Source organism: Cnephaeus nilssonii, assembly GCF_951640355.1.
Source record: "Cnephaeus nilssonii genome assembly, chromosome: 4".
Classification (NCBI taxonomy): Eukaryota; Metazoa; Chordata; class Mammalia; order Chiroptera; family Vespertilionidae; genus Cnephaeus; species Cnephaeus nilssonii.
Genome location: NC_137075.1, coordinates 88291855 through 88307381, shown reverse-complemented (window position 1 = coordinate 88307381; position 15527 = coordinate 88291855). Strand labels below are relative to the sequence as shown.

Below are 15527 nucleotides of genomic sequence, written 5' to 3'. Positions count from 1 at the left end.
TAATGACACACTCCAGCAGATCCTGAGGATTAAAGAGAAGCAGATGAATGCCAAGATATACAGTGAGTTAAGACACAGGAACACAGGCACATGGAAGTTATTGTGCAGAGCAATGTGCCCTCGAAGGACTCTAGCTAATAGCCTGTGATCATGTACTGTCCTTTTGTAAAGCTTTTATATTCACCTATACTTTTAGGTAAACTGAGACAAAGCCCTGAAAATTCCCATTTCTTGGTTCAATTTGACCCGAGTTTTTAGAAAAACTGTTCTCTAAATTACTCTAAGAAAAAGCATGCATTTAAAAATATATAGGGGTGGTCAAAAGTTGGTTAACAGTTGTAATACAAATAAAAAATACAACAATTAATAAATAATAACACAAGAATAAACTCTGTTTTGCGTACTCACAACTGTAAACCTACCTTTGCCCATTCCTATATACATACTCAGTTTCCACTGAAGGCAAGAAAAGTTACTCAGTTCAGTGGATTCTGATTCTGGAACATACCGGGTAGCCAAAACACTTGCATATCTGTAATAAATATTGGTATTGCTCTCAATCTGTGTCTGAACCATTGAGGTCTTAAAACTATGCCAAATTTTACCAATAGAGAGGGCTATTAATATTGTGAGTGAAATGTCTTTCAAATAATATGCAAAACATGTTAGTATGATCTTTTCTTTTTTAAAAATATTTTTTTATTGATTTCAGAGAGAAAGGGAGAGGGAGAAATAGAAACATCAATGATGAGAGAGAATCACTGATCAGCTGCCTCCTGCTTGCCCCACACTGGGGACTGAGCCCACAACCCGGGCATGTGCTCTGACTGGGAATCAAACCGTGACCTTCTGGTTCATAGGTTGACACTCAACCACTGAGCCACGCCGGCCAGGTGGTATGGTATTCTTGAGAAATAGTGAGTGTAACCTTGAGGTTTTTTCCCTATGCAAGAAGTCCAACTTGTGGCAGGACGGAATCACTCTGGGAAGGGAAGAGGAGACAAGCTGGGATGAGGATGAGTGGAGGGAAGAGGAGAAAAAAGCTCATGATACAAAAGAGAGAAAGCTCAGATATCTAAAATTATAAAACTGAAATGCTCAGCACCTTATATATCTGAGTAGAATTAAGAGGTATACTTTATCTTCCTTTTTTCTAGATAATACGGGGAATTGGCTTTTACACCTATATTTCAAAGAATGACAGCACATGTGTCTACAAACACTACAGACAACTTCTTTCCTATTAATCTGATTAGAGCTAGTAGTATGTGATCAAGGACCTGGTTCAACCCTCTACCTGAAAACTGAGAAATGTTATAGTAGTTTTCCCCTCCTCAATTTTGAGGAAAGAGTGAAGATAGGGAATATATAAAATGGAGTCACTTTAACCAAGCTGTTAAAATTATTAACATTATGAAGGTTGGGGCATGAGGAAAGATTCTATTCTTATTCTAACTAGCCCTGGAAATTAAAAATTTTTTAACTTTCCAGTCTTGTATGAATGCCTGCATATATGTCTGGACATACACACTGGACCTCCAGATAACCCTTTGATTATTCCCCTGAACAGCTCATGTAGACCACCTGGCATCCATTAACCAGACCATAGCATGTGACCAGACCTCCTGGGTTCCACCTTCCAGACCACCTGGCATCTATCATCCAGGCCATCTGACATCTGAAAGATAAGCATCCTGGACCAATCCTAGGGCTAAGAATGCAGGACTGAAAATTCTCAAAAGTGTACTTTTTACTGTAAGAACTCTTAACTTTTCTTTCTTCTTTGGAACATTTCTGGGTTTTTTGTCTAGTTGTGTTCCCAGTTTGCAAACTCTAAGATCCTTGAATAAATCTTTTACATTCATTTCTAGCCAAAGCTTCCAGACTCCTTTTGAAAAAGTACAGTGGACAATTTTCAAGGAACAAGAGGCCAGAGCTAGGGAGCTTCTTGAGCCTCCAAGTTCCTAGGGCTCAAACATATAAATCTAGTTAAAAATATGACAGGGCATATAAATGCTGTCACTGCCACCTAGAGGTGAAGGGAAGAAACGGCTCACCCAGCCGAAATCACCCTCAGACTGGAGTCACAGGATACATCAAAAAAATTTGAGTATATGAAATAATTAAAACACCATTTTAAAATAACAGTTGTCAGAGTACTATAATACTTCAATAGGTAGGCTTCTTTTAACCATTATATTTCCCATCTTCCAAGTACATTTTCTAAAATAAAAAACACATACAGACCAACTTTATAGCTTGCCATGACTGCTCACAGATTGCAAACTACCTGCTAAACTGCTGTTATATAAGGCCAATGCATAAAAGGAATTTCAGGGAAAGCTAGTTGATAAAAAAATATATATATACACACATTCACACACAGTGGGGCAAAAGGGGGTTTACAGTTGTGATTACATGAAACAGTTTATTCTTGTATCATTATTTATTATTTTCCATAAAATCAACTGTAAACCTACTTTTGCCCACCCCTATATATGTTGGGGGAAGAACATAAGCAAAGTTATATGCTTATTTTAAACAATTTAAAGGGTCTATGAAAATACTGTCACCTCTAAAATTATCTGGTTATGAAAAACAAAACTTCCAAGTATTATAATTTGAACTTAATTTTATAAGTCACATTACCATAAAACCTAAAAAAGACCACAAGAAAAACAAAATAATACAACCACTGTAAAGTATATTACTTGCAGGTGGAAAAAAAAAAAAGCAGCTAATACCTCCTAAATACAAGAGGCCTTGAGCTCTGGAATCAGATCCAGGAATCCAAACTCCTGCTCCACTGCCAACCCGCTGGGATACCTCAGAAAAGTGACTTCAAGTTCCCTTACCTCTCTAACCCTCAGTTTCCTCAACTGCAAAAATGCATCAACTGTAAGGTTATTGTGAGCATTAAAGTAAGTGTCTGGGACACGATACATATAAAAATTTGGGACTTTTAATTCTTTTTAGATCAATTCTGAAGAACAACGACAAATTATCCTTTTTGTTCTATTTTATTAATCCTCACCCGAGGATATTGTTCCATTGATTTTTAGAGGGAGTGGAAAGGACGGGGAGAGACAGAGAGAGAAACATCAATGTGAGAAGACATATCAATTGTTTGCCTCCTGTACACACCCTACCCAGAGCCGGGATTGAGCCTGCAAATGAGGTCCGTGTCCTTGTTCGGAATCAAACCCAGGCAGGACCCTTCAGTCCAAGGGCCGATGTTCTATCCACTGAGCCAAACCAGCTAGGTGACAAATTATCTTAATACCCTAGGTCTTCAGAACAACTGCCATTGCATGAAAACAGGATGTGATCCTGGATCACTGCTAGGAAAGATGTGTGCTTACATACGCATAACTGCTCATACATGTGCATATGTAAAGTAGCCTGAAGACTATCTGGGTACACACTATTTTTCTGAGTTGAACGTAACAGAAAAAAAATTGATCTTAATATACCCCTTAATCGGTCCACTCTAATAAACACCCTCCCTCCACATGTCTCTTACCTAGCCAATCCTTCCTCATAGAGATAGATGACAAGAGGATCATAGGAAGTCACAAGCACATAGAGGCGCACATCAAACTTGAAATCTAAAAAAAAAAAATTGAATTCACAGGAAAAACTAAGTTCATTTGTTTTGTTATAGAATAAACAGGACAATGTAACAAAGAAACATGAAAAAACGAATAGCCCTCCTGTCCCCACAGAATATACACTGTCCATACCCCTTGCCTTTTGAGGATAAATAATAATTACACATTTTGTACATATATATGAGAGAGATTTTATACATGTATATTGTACAGTTCTCATATATATTTGTTATTATAGCACCTATAAAGCACTTTCTTTTTTACTATCTCATTTCATCTTTGAAATAATTCCATAAGGTAGGTAAGGAACCAGCCTCTAAAGCCATAGTTGTCAAGAATTTCATATTAGCTTAATAAAGACTTACTAGGATTGCCAGAGGAAAAGGGGTGGGAGGGGGAATAGAAGAGGGTGTAGGGTTGATAAATGGTGCTGGAAAGAGACTTGACTTGGGGTGATGAACATACAATACAATATACAGATGATGTATTATAGAATTGTACACCTGAAACCTATATAATTTTATTAACCAATGTCACCCCAATAAACCTAATCTATATATATAAAAGTCTAAGCGACCGTCCGACAGGTAGCTATGACGTGCAATGACCAGCAGGGGGCAAACGCTCAATGCAGGAGCTGCTGAGCTGTGGTGACTTGGCAGCCGCAGTTTTCGGGTGATGCACCTGGAACCAGAGAGGAGGGAGCCCAATTCTGGGGTGCGTCACCCAAGAGCCACCCTCTTGCAATCCAGGACCCCTTGGGGGATGTCAGAGAGATGGTTTTGGCCCAATCTCCACAGGCCAGGCTGAGGGACCCCACCGGTGCACGAATTTGTGCACTGGGCCTCCAGTAAATAAATAATAAATTTTAAAAATTAACAAGATCTAACCCAATCCAGGCAAGGGCCTAACCACAACTCACCATCTATGAGCAGGGGGTTGTTAATGTAACGGGAGACCAGGATGTTCTCTTCCAGGGAAATCTGGTTTGGCTATTGAGTAAAGAGAAAGAATGAAAGGACAGAAATGCAAAGGAACCCTAGCTTACAGTATGGGAACTAAGTTCTTAACCTTTGAGAAATGATAATGTAGAAAACTAAAACTCTAAGAAAAGTTTTCTTCCAAGCTACCCATACATTCAATTGGCCACATAACACACCACTTCCATAAACACTGTAGGTTTCCAATTACAATGGGGGGAAATAAATTTATACATCATCTCTCAGATAATAAATCAAGTCTAAACAGCTTTAGAGATTTCTATACATGATATTAAATAGTTACAGGCCAAGAAAATAAAAGCTACTTAAAAATAAAACCTTGCTTTCTTCCAAACATAAAGTATGATGCAAATTTTTAAATGCTACCATTGTTCTTAGATGAAAGCTTTCATCAAGTTGCTTAAGAGAATTTACAGATCTTCCCCCTGTGAAACGGGATGGATGTTTCATTGACTCCCTCAATGGTACTTGCTGTATCACTCACTATATGTCAAGATGGAACTAGATGTTTAAAATCTTTTTCAGTAAGAGTTGTTTTTACAGTAAGTAATTATGAGTATTGCTGGATAGTATATAAGGCACTGGGGAATACTGTGATGAAGCAAACAGATAATCCCTGCCCTCAGAGCCTACTCCCTACTCCCAAAGAGTTTAAATTTAGGTAGAGGGACAGCAAAACAGATAACTTAAAAGAACACAAAGGAGCGTATCTGCAAGTGGAAGATATGAGGCTGCAAAGTGGAAGAGCAGTGAAGTGGGACGAGTCAGGGAAGGCTTGTCCTGAAAGAGGAGGTGTGGAAGTGAGTGCTGAGAGCTATCAAGCACTAGTGGAAGGGATAGGAGACCATCACGGGAAGACGGCATGCACTAAGCCCCGCACAACGGAGACAGTAATGAAAGACAGTCAGACAGTTAGGAGGAAGGGACCCCACTGGCAAAGGGATCTGGACCTCTGGCAAGGTGAATTTAGGTTGAACATGGTGGGAAACAGGAGATGATTGTGGAGTCTTGATTAAGAAAATGGTAAGATTAAAATATCTGGAATAAAACAACTCTATGTGAAATTAGATTAAGACAGAAGTCAGCTGGAAGTCACCACAATACTTATAGGACAAAGAAGTCTAAAGGAAAGTGACAATAGTAATAACTGCGATTATGATAGTAGCTACAGCGGCAGCAACAGAAATAACTATTAACATCTGCAGCAAAATATGAAATTTTAATAAATGTATTGAACATTTACTATGTGTTGTTCTAATTCTTCACAAGTATTATTTCGTTTAATCCTCACCTAAGTCCATGAGGTAGGTATATCACCACCCAAATATTAGAGATGAGGAGTCAGAGAGTTATGAACCTGCTCAAAGTCATACAGCTAAGTGATCAGGAGAAGCATTTGAACCCAGGAGGTCTGCCTCAGAGGCTTAACTCCTAAGAACTATTCACACCTTTCCCCAAAGTTCTGAACTAAAAATAATTGTCCCCCAAATTCAAAAGTTTGTCTTTATAATAATGCATTTTCTATCCCAAATACTATAGTTATTATAAAGTAGAGATAGTTTTGTGACACATTATACAGCCACGATGAGCAACCCATCAGGATGATGAGATTCCCCTCTTGCTTCCCACTGCTGCTATCTCAAGCTCAGAACACAACTTTCCCAGCCTATGTATCATATGGACACTAGGCAACAGTGCTGATTCATCCTCAGGGACTCAGTCACCCACACCATTTCCCAACTCCCTTACATTCTGGATCCGTTTCTCACAAGTACTATCTCAGTAGCTTAGTAAGAATTGATACAATCACAGTACAAAGCAGCAAGCTGCAGGCTGTTCCAAAACTAAACAATTGCAGCTCTCTTCCAAGTGAGTAACACCTGCAGGCTACAATAGATGTCTGAGCACTCAACTTTCCTGCGAACCAGAGAATACGCTGGCAAAGGTCTTCACTCCATGACACATCTAACGTCCATGGCCATTTCCTCTCTTTCCTGCTTCATAATACATATTTATCCTTTGAGTTATGTATAACATAATCTCTTACATTATTTGTTCAATGGTCTGTAGCTCTCATTTTTATCTGCATTAGGAATCAAATTGTAAGCTCAGAGAAGAAAAGAATGGTTTGGGTATAGTTTCCTTGTATACTATTATCTATATATACATAAAAGCCCAGCAACCGAAATGGCAGAACGATCGGTCGCTATGGTGCACACTGCAGCAACCAACCAGCCCGATCCGGGCCCGATTGGCCCCCTGCAACCTCCTGAGGCCCCTCCCCCTGGCCAGCCCCACCCCCAATGTGCCCCCCACCCTGATCAGGGGCGGGGCCAGCCAGCCAACCACCCACAGCCCCCCCCCCCCACACTGCCAGGCCCGATGGCCCCCATTGGGGCCGGCCACCAGACCCCACCCATGCACAAATTCGTGCACCGGGCCTCTAGTATACTAATAAGCAACTAATGAAAGTTTTGTCATATCTTCAAACCTTTTCCTCAATCCACAATTAACTCACTTTAAATGATTTTAATTCCAAGCTCAAACTGCCCTCCAAAGTATGTGAAAGCAAGAATGTGAATTGTTGGGGAAGCTGGAAACATCTATTTTTCTAACTGGACTTTAAGATTAAAGCTCATGGTATCTGTTAGGTCATTGTAAGGTAGAACGGTACACTGGTTAAGAATGTATCCTCTAGAATTTGCTAGATCTGAGTTACAATTTTGACCCTACTACTTACTAAGGAAATAATAGTAATTACATCATAGGGTTCTTATAAAAACTAAATGAGATTATATTTGAAAGGCACAGTGGTAGACACATATTAAATGCTCACGAAATCTGGTTGCTGTTACTGCTGCAAACTCAATAGTATCTATGTGGTTCTATTTACTAAGTTCCATAACTCAACAGCATTCATCACAGCATGCGACAAGCCATTCTACTCAGAGCAGTGCAGAGTTACAATGAAGATCCATAAGAATCAGAGGAAGAGTCCCTATTTCTCAAAAGGTTTTAAGGAGTATAAGCATCTGGCACACCACAGGCACTCCCTACATATTTGCTGAACAATGAGAAAAAATAAAGAGCACATAAGATACTAACATATAAACAAACAGAAACAAGAGAGTTGTGCAGAATTATATTCTCAAGTATACAAGTGACTAGAGTGACCTAAATACACTTCTGATGCTTTAAAACCTCAGGGAAATATTCATATTGCATTTACCGTGGATAATGTGTGAGACAAGGATGACTAAATCTGACTTCTATAATCAAATTCATACCCTAATCAGGAAACACCAGATCTTTCCCCTCCTCGATCTGAATATACTAAATTGGGAAAATATGGCATTTAGTCACAGTTACTGAAGGAGCTGGATCAAAAACAACTCTGTTCCTTTATGATGTGTTTCCAGAGTTAAAGAGCACATTATTAAGAGACTGTGTTAGCCAATCAGCTGAGATGCTTCCATCTGTAGGAGCTCGCACTTCTCTCTCCATTAGTGCATAAAAGTAATGTTTTGTCTGTCCTTTATCCTGTTCTTGTAATGGTAAAAGTTGCTATTTGCAGATATTTTCCAAAAGGTTAAGACTATTATTGGGAATGTTAAATAAGAGGCCCTCTCAGCCCAGCAGGAAGACAGGGAATGATGTTTTCATTTGGCCCTCACACCTTACTCAGGCCCCCACAACATCCCTCACCCACTCTCATTAGTGCTGCTCACAGACCCTCCGCTGGAGCACTCCCTCCTCCCTGAAACCTAAAAGGAAAGCAGGCAGCAGCCTTGGAAATAGTTACTTCATCCAGTTGGCTAATGGGTCACATATTCCATGGGAAAGGATCCAGGTATGGAAAAGAGGGGATGGTTAGGCCTTGTGTGTAAAGGAGAGAGAGAAGAGTATTAACTACATGGTTCTTAGGTCTGGGTAAAAGGTGATAAATTTCCAGTTTTGGAGTGAAATGGGAATATTTTCCCATTATGTCCACATGTTGCCAGCTCCCCTGGTGCCTGCTGGCATCTTCCCAGGCTTCTGTCTGGCACCTCCACCAAATACCTCAAAGAATCAGACTCATTCCAAAGCTTCTCTGAGGAGGAGGGGGCCACGGGTCCAGCCAAGTACTTTGATCTGTGCAGGGGGTCTCCAGGGATCCAGCCCAGGGAGAGGTGGGAGGGAGGAGAGCCTGCCAAGTGCATTCTCTACAGACCTGTCACCCCTTTATGAGACTCAGCATCCAAAGAAGAGTCAGGGCGCGGGGCTCTCAGCCCCATAAGGAAAGTTTAACTCTTCTTTTCTTTATGATGTTGGTTTTAAAATAACAAATCACCAGGGCAAAAGAGCATTCCAAGAGAAAAAAGTCCCAGATGAGCTGGGAATAGATCCTATTCTCCTTGACTCATGTCTAAGAAAATAAAAAGCAAACTTATACCACCGCTGACTTTCAATAGCAATTCCATTTGGCAGCTAAAACTCAAACCCAAACCCAAGCTAGTGCTGTCTATGAGATTCAAATAACACTGGAGTTCCTGGCACAAAGCTGAAGGAAAAGCTATTAGGCAGGAGCCCTCACACCAAGGTCAGAACAGAGACAAGAAAAGAGCCATCCAAAGCATCTGACCAGGGCCTCTGTCACAGGAGACACAGAGCAAAAGCTTCTGGAGTGATTCAGGGCCAGGTAACAGGATTGGCAGCCTGGGCCTGGGGCTGCAATAGCTGCTGTATCAGACCAGATCCTACATGTCTGCAGTGTTTATAATAGAGTTGTTAGTCCAGACTGAATGGATTTCCCAATGTGAAAGACCCTCAGAAAGTTAGTTTCTGTATGTACAGAAATAGCTCAGATCATGTGAAAGAGAATGGGGAGGTTTAAGATGGAGCACTGACCCCACATACAACATATCTTCCTCCCTCTCTTCCCTTCCAGAGTCCCACTGGAAGGACAAAGAAGATACTTTCTAAAAGAATGAACTGATAACAAGACTTGAAATTGGTTCAAGGACCAACAACAGACCAAAAGTTTAAGGAGATCTTGAAAGACAGAAAGCAGACAGGATCAGGCTGAGAAAACAGAGCAGAGGATGCCCCTGCCCAGGATTTCAGAGCTGAGCGTGATCTTCCCAAGGAGGCTGGGAGAAGGTCCAAGCTGGTAGTGCACAAGCAGGAGCAGGAGTGGGCCAGGAACAAGAGCCGGGCAGGTCCCTAACACGCAGCATTTGGAACAGAGGCCAGTGGGCCTTCTCCAACACCCACAGCATTGCCCTCGGGAAACAAGCGGTGTCCTCTGGGGAAGACAGCTGTACGAGTGCAGGGATCTGAAAGAGTGGCACCCGAGGCCCTGCTATCTGCTACTGACTCAAATCTCCCTGTACCTTCAAAATAAGGCTGCCCTACTTTGGAGCAGGGGGGGGGAAGGAAGAGAGGCATGCTCCTCACTCATGTCCACCTAAGATGCAGCTTGACAGTCAACACGCTTTGCCCAACGCTCCAACATCCTGTCCAGGCAGAAGCTACCAGGGAATCGGTCCTACACAACAGTAGGGGAAACTCAGGCCTGCTGTCAATTTCAGTCAGTCTCGTCTTCCATTCATAAATGTGAGTCAACACACCTAAGGTTACTGAAATTGAGAAAAACCAACAGGGAGAAAATAAGACAATCCCCAAGAAAATTCACACAACAGAAGACAACTTTAAAAAACTTTCAACTGCTATCTTCAGAAAGACAAATGGCACTAAGCAACAACAGCTGTTAACAAGAAAGCAAGTCCTAAAATAAGAGTTTTTGCAAACTATTATAGCCAATATAGAAATACAGTAAATGAGATAAATAAATGGATAAAACTCCAACTGGTGATCCAGAAGATAGAGTGGAAAATCAGAATTTAAAATGAGAGAAAAGCTGACGCGAAGGAAAGACCCAGACTGCCTCAAAAAGGAATTCTAGAAGTAGAAACAAAGACACACAAAAAAAGGGGGGGGAGAGGAGGGGGGATAGTTTTCTCTGAACAAGGAATAATACTAGTTTCTATATGAAAAAGATTGACCAAACATCCAGGAAGAAGAATTAACAAAGACCCAGACTAAAATACTAGTTAAATTTCAGAATTCCATGCTGTAAAGTTTCTATTGAGTTTAAAATTTGTATCGAACTTATAAAGCAGAGAAACTGAATCATAGTTACTGAGGAAAATGTAAATGTTAAAAACCTTAAAAATAATAAAGAGTAATCAAACTTAGAAGTAGAAAGTGGAAGGGAGGGTAGGAGGTGATATGAGAACAGTAAATATCAAACTGGGAATTAACAAACAAAATGCAAAGCTGAGAAAAGAAGAAACATAATCCAATTATATTAGGTTACTAACTACTATTGTAAATCTAGGGAGCGAAACTGTGGTTGGAATTTTATTTTATTTACTCTGCCTTTAACTTAAAAACAACTTTTAATGAGGATTTTGCAAAGAATCAAGATACTAATGAATTTTGAAAAATAAGAGGATGAGGAGGAAGAGGAGGAGGAGGTTGGGAGGAAGGGAGGGAAGTGCAACAAGGATGCCATACTGATTTGGGTAAATTTCCTTAAAGACCTTGAGGGCAAGATACCACAGTTGTGCTCAATAAAAACTAAATGTTTATGCTACTAATTAATACTTAGTGCTGAGGAATCCACATGACAGTATCCTGAAAGCAGAAAAGGTACCTCTTTTCTGCTCACACCAAAGGCTGCCCTCCCCCAAAATTGGATCAAGTAACTTTTCAGCCATAGAGTAACTATTGTTATGGGAAGTTACTGCCAATAGACACCTCATACCCACCCTCAACTTACAGTTCTGAACGCAGATTTCCAAAGGGAACACCTGCTCTTAATGAAAAGGAACCATATTAGTAGCTAGGACAAAGGGTGCAACAGGGAAAAACAGAATGCAGAGGGGTTGTGCTGAATACTTACATTGTTGATCAGGTAGACGCCCCGCCCCCTAGAAGAGGCCACTGGTTTTACTATCCAAGGTCCCCGATCCTTTGAATAGCAATCTGCTCAAAATATTGGGAGATAAAAAGTGGGAGAGAGAAACAAAGAGAAAGAAGGGACATGAGATTATCAACTTAAATTTCAACAATGGTTATCTACTCAGGTACCCAAAGAATTTTCCAAATTTCTAAGTGGAAGGCAGCAGCTAAAATAACCTGTATTTTTGGACTAGTCTTAAAAATTAAACAAGGACAGAGACAGAGACCAAAAGAGAGAGGGGGGAGAGGGGGGAATAGAAAGGAAGAAAACAAGAGGGAGGACGAGAAAGAGAGAAGAAGGAGACAGCAAAATTATAGCAAATACTACATAATATATTTTGTTCACCATTTCCCCTCTTGAATGAAAGGATGAAACAAAATAAGGCAAATAACTGGATTATAGTCTATTACTGTCACAAACAACCTTCATAAATCTTTGCGATTATTTCTTCCCTTAACTAAGGGACCTCCAGAGGCTAACAGTGCAGACAACGGCAGTGTCAATGCTAGATATCATAATATGATCACTTTCCTTAAGCAATTTTACCGAGCTTGTAAAAAAAAAAAAAAAGTCACCTAAAATCAAACCATGTGCAAGTGGAAAGGAAAAACACAAATTTACAAGTGAGTAAAAGGTACAGTTTACTCTTGTTCCTTTCTTAGGTTCAGGCTTACACCTTAAACATCTCTGGATCGTGGGAAGAGAAACCAAACAACAGACACCGAGGCTTGCAGATGGCTCTGCTTAGAAGTCAAAAGACACCAGAGAAAAGTAGGAACAACGAATTCTCCCTTTGTTATGAGCTAAACTATCTTTTCAAGGCCTCCAACAGGCACTTGACAAACCATTTCACCAGGAGGAGAAAAAGTAGGTCTCCTTATCCACTCTCCCCCATCTCCCCCTGCCTTTCCCTTGATGCAACCTAATTGAATTAGGAAAAATGGAATGTGCCACACAGAATTTACAACACTATGAGCAATTCCACTTCTAGAAATATGTCCGCTAGTTCTACTCACACATGTGAAATGTATGTATGAATGTATGAAGTGTTGCAGTATAGTAGCAAAAGATGTCCATCAATTAATTAAGTACACTATACTGCATCTATTTGAGAGACCAGCAAACTTTTTTGGAAAAAAACAGATAATATCCCTGCCAGCATGCCTCAGTGGTTGAGCGTCGACCTATGAACCAGGAAGTCACGGTTCGATTCCAGGTCAGGGAATATGGCTGGGTTGCAGGCTTGATCCCAGTATGGAGCATGCAGGAGGCAGTCAATCAATGATATTCTCTCATCATTGATGTTTCTATTTCTCTCTCTTCCTCCCTTCCTCTCTGAAATAAATAAAAAAATATTTTAAAAATAAGTAAGAAACTATTTAAAAAAAAAACAGATAATAAACAATTTAGGCTTTGCAGACCATGCCATCTCTGTTGCAACTGTTCACTTCTGCCACTGTACCTCAAAAGCAGCCATAAATCATACACAAAGAAAGGGGCAGGCTATGTTCCAATAAAACTTTATTTATGGACACTGAATTCCATATGATTTCCAAATGCCATAAAATGTTATTCTCTTTTGTTTCAACCATTTAAAAACATAAAAACCTTTTATAGCTCATGAGATATATAAAAACAGGCAGAAGACCAGACTTAATTCAAGGGCTATAGTTTACAGACACCTGATCTATATAATGGAATATTAAGCACACACACAAAATGAGAATGTTATTAATGAACAGACAGGGTATGATCTCAAAGATAGGCTGTTCAGTGACTAAAAGGAAAGAAAGTGCAGGGCAATGGATATTGCATGCTCCCATCTGTACACATACACACTCAAGCTATATGCTACAAACACACAGATTATCTCTAGGAGAACATGTGTAAAACAAGGAACACTGATCACCTCTGGGGAGGAGAGGTGGATGTCTGAGGAAAAAAGAAAAAGAAGGCTTTTCGTTATTGTTTGTAATTTTTTTTGTACCATGGGAATATACTCCCTTTCAAAATATATAATTTACATAACTTTACTAGTAAAGTCCTACTATAGATAACTTATTTATCTATATATATAAAAGTGTAAGTGACAGAACGACTGGTCGACCCGTCACTATGACATGCACTGACCACCAGGGGGCAGACTCTCAATGCAGAAGCTGCCCCGTGGTTGTCAGTGCGCTCCCACAGCCAACCTCCCGTGGCCCGTCAACCTCTCCCTGGCCTCCGGCCCCCATCAGGACTGGGCAAGATGGCCCCAATCGGCCCCAATCGCCGGCCAGGCCGAGGAACCCCACCCATGCACGAATTTGTGTACTGGGCCTCTAGTAGTTATATAAGACAAATTAAGCCTCTATAAAATAAAGCCACTGTATATGGGTATGTGTATACAGTTTGTTTATTTTTTTTCCATTTTGCCATTCTCCCCAGATCCTAAGGAGGCAATGAGTTGAGCACAGAATTATTAATAGTAAAAGAAAACAAAAATTACAAAATTTTCTAACCTTCATTCATTCAATACTTCTAAGTACCCAATCCGTGTCAGTTTGCTAGGTGATAGATCGATATATGCAGTAGTGACAAAGACAGGCTTGCCCTCACCGAGATTAGACTAGTAGGAAAGGCAGACATCGATCAAGTAATGACTAGTACAGACACACTCTGAGTCTGAGTCATCAAGACCAAGGGCAGGGAGCCACAGGAATGCCTAAGGAAGCAGCCAAAACTGTCTGGGGACAGTGCCCTCTGCAGTGGCAAGTACATTTATGAAACGCTCGTTTTCACAAAAGGGAAAATCTAGCTAAATGCAATTTTTGCACCTAACACTGTAATAAATCTTATTTTGTGAACTAGCCTTATCAGAAGTTTTTGCTTTTTCGGTGCTTCACTTTTATCACATTGTTGAAATTCTAAATACCAAAGATTTGTCTTTCACGTTAGGCTTTTATCCTTAATGTGTTATATTTCAGAAACAAAGATTGAGTTTTTTCTAGGTTCTAAAAATGTGGTTACGAAGCAAGAAAAATGAGAGGCAAACGCAGGTTGCAACGCTTATCAGCCTCTCAGGATGAGGACGTACTAGACAGGGTCTGCGATCCTTCTAGTGTCTCCCAGGTCCTACAGTGGCAGCCTGTGCAGTCTAATGGAAAAGGCTCTGGACCAGGGGTAGAAAGATCTGGATTCGAATTCTGGCTTTTACACCATGGGCACTTTGCTTAAACCATCCAGTCCCTCATGGATACAGAGAAAAGACTGATGGTTGCCAGAGGGAAGGGCGTTTGGGGACTGGGTAGAAAAGGTGAAGGGATTAAATACAAATTGGTAGTTACAAAACAGTCACGGAGATGTAAAGCACAGCAAAGGGAATACAGTCAATACTACTGTAGTAACTATGTAGCGGGCCAGGTGGGTACTGGGAATATCGGAGTGAACACTTTGTCAAGTATATGACTGTCTAACCACTATGTGGTACACCTGAAATTAATACTAAGTAATATTGAATGTAAACTGTAATTGAAAAAATAAAAATTTAAAAATAAATTAACTGTCCAGTCTCATCTTCAAAATGAGGGGGGTTAGTCTGATTTGCTAAGTTGTCTTACAATGCTAATATTATGATTCTATAAATTTACTGATTGCTTTAAAATCTAGCTAACTGCAATTAATGAGCAGAAGTCAAAATTTTGCTCATTCCTTAGAATTATTTCTCAGCCTCTCTTGCAACTGAAGGTGACCACAGGACACAATTCTGATCAATTAGAAGTAAACAGAAATCTGTTGGGGTTTGGGAGAGAAGTTTTGCTTTTCTGACATTGGTGCCACCCTATCTTTCTTGTTTCCTTCTTCCGGCCGAGAAAGCTGTCCACTGGGCCACATGTGGCTGGAGTTGCCAAGAGATTCCTAGGTTCT

At 40.3% G+C, this 15527-nt stretch overlaps 1 protein-coding gene across 13 annotated transcripts in view; it reads right to left on the bottom strand.

Moving 5' to 3' along the window:
• The window catches only part of TTLL5 (tubulin tyrosine ligase like 5), a 258885-nt gene that overhangs the window by 218062 nt on the left and 25296 nt on the right, over positions 1-15527 (bottom strand). For 8 of the 13 annotated variants that reach the window (XM_079769843.1, XM_079769844.1, XM_079769845.1 and 5 more), the window contains exons 7-9: positions 11559-11641; positions 4534-4603; positions 3524-3608 (exon numbers count right to left, since the gene is read on the bottom strand). The exons of 1 other annotated variant lie outside the window; for it this stretch is intronic. In XM_079769843.1, the coding sequence (XP_079625969.1) occupies positions 3524-3608; positions 4534-4603; positions 11559-11641 (238 nt within the window). Of the gene's footprint in view, positions 1-3523; positions 3609-4533; positions 4604-11435; positions 11455-11558; positions 11642-15527 lie in introns of those variants that run through there. 4 more of the 13 variants (XM_079769848.1, XM_079769837.1, XM_079769838.1 and 1 more) reach the window with 3 other exon arrangements.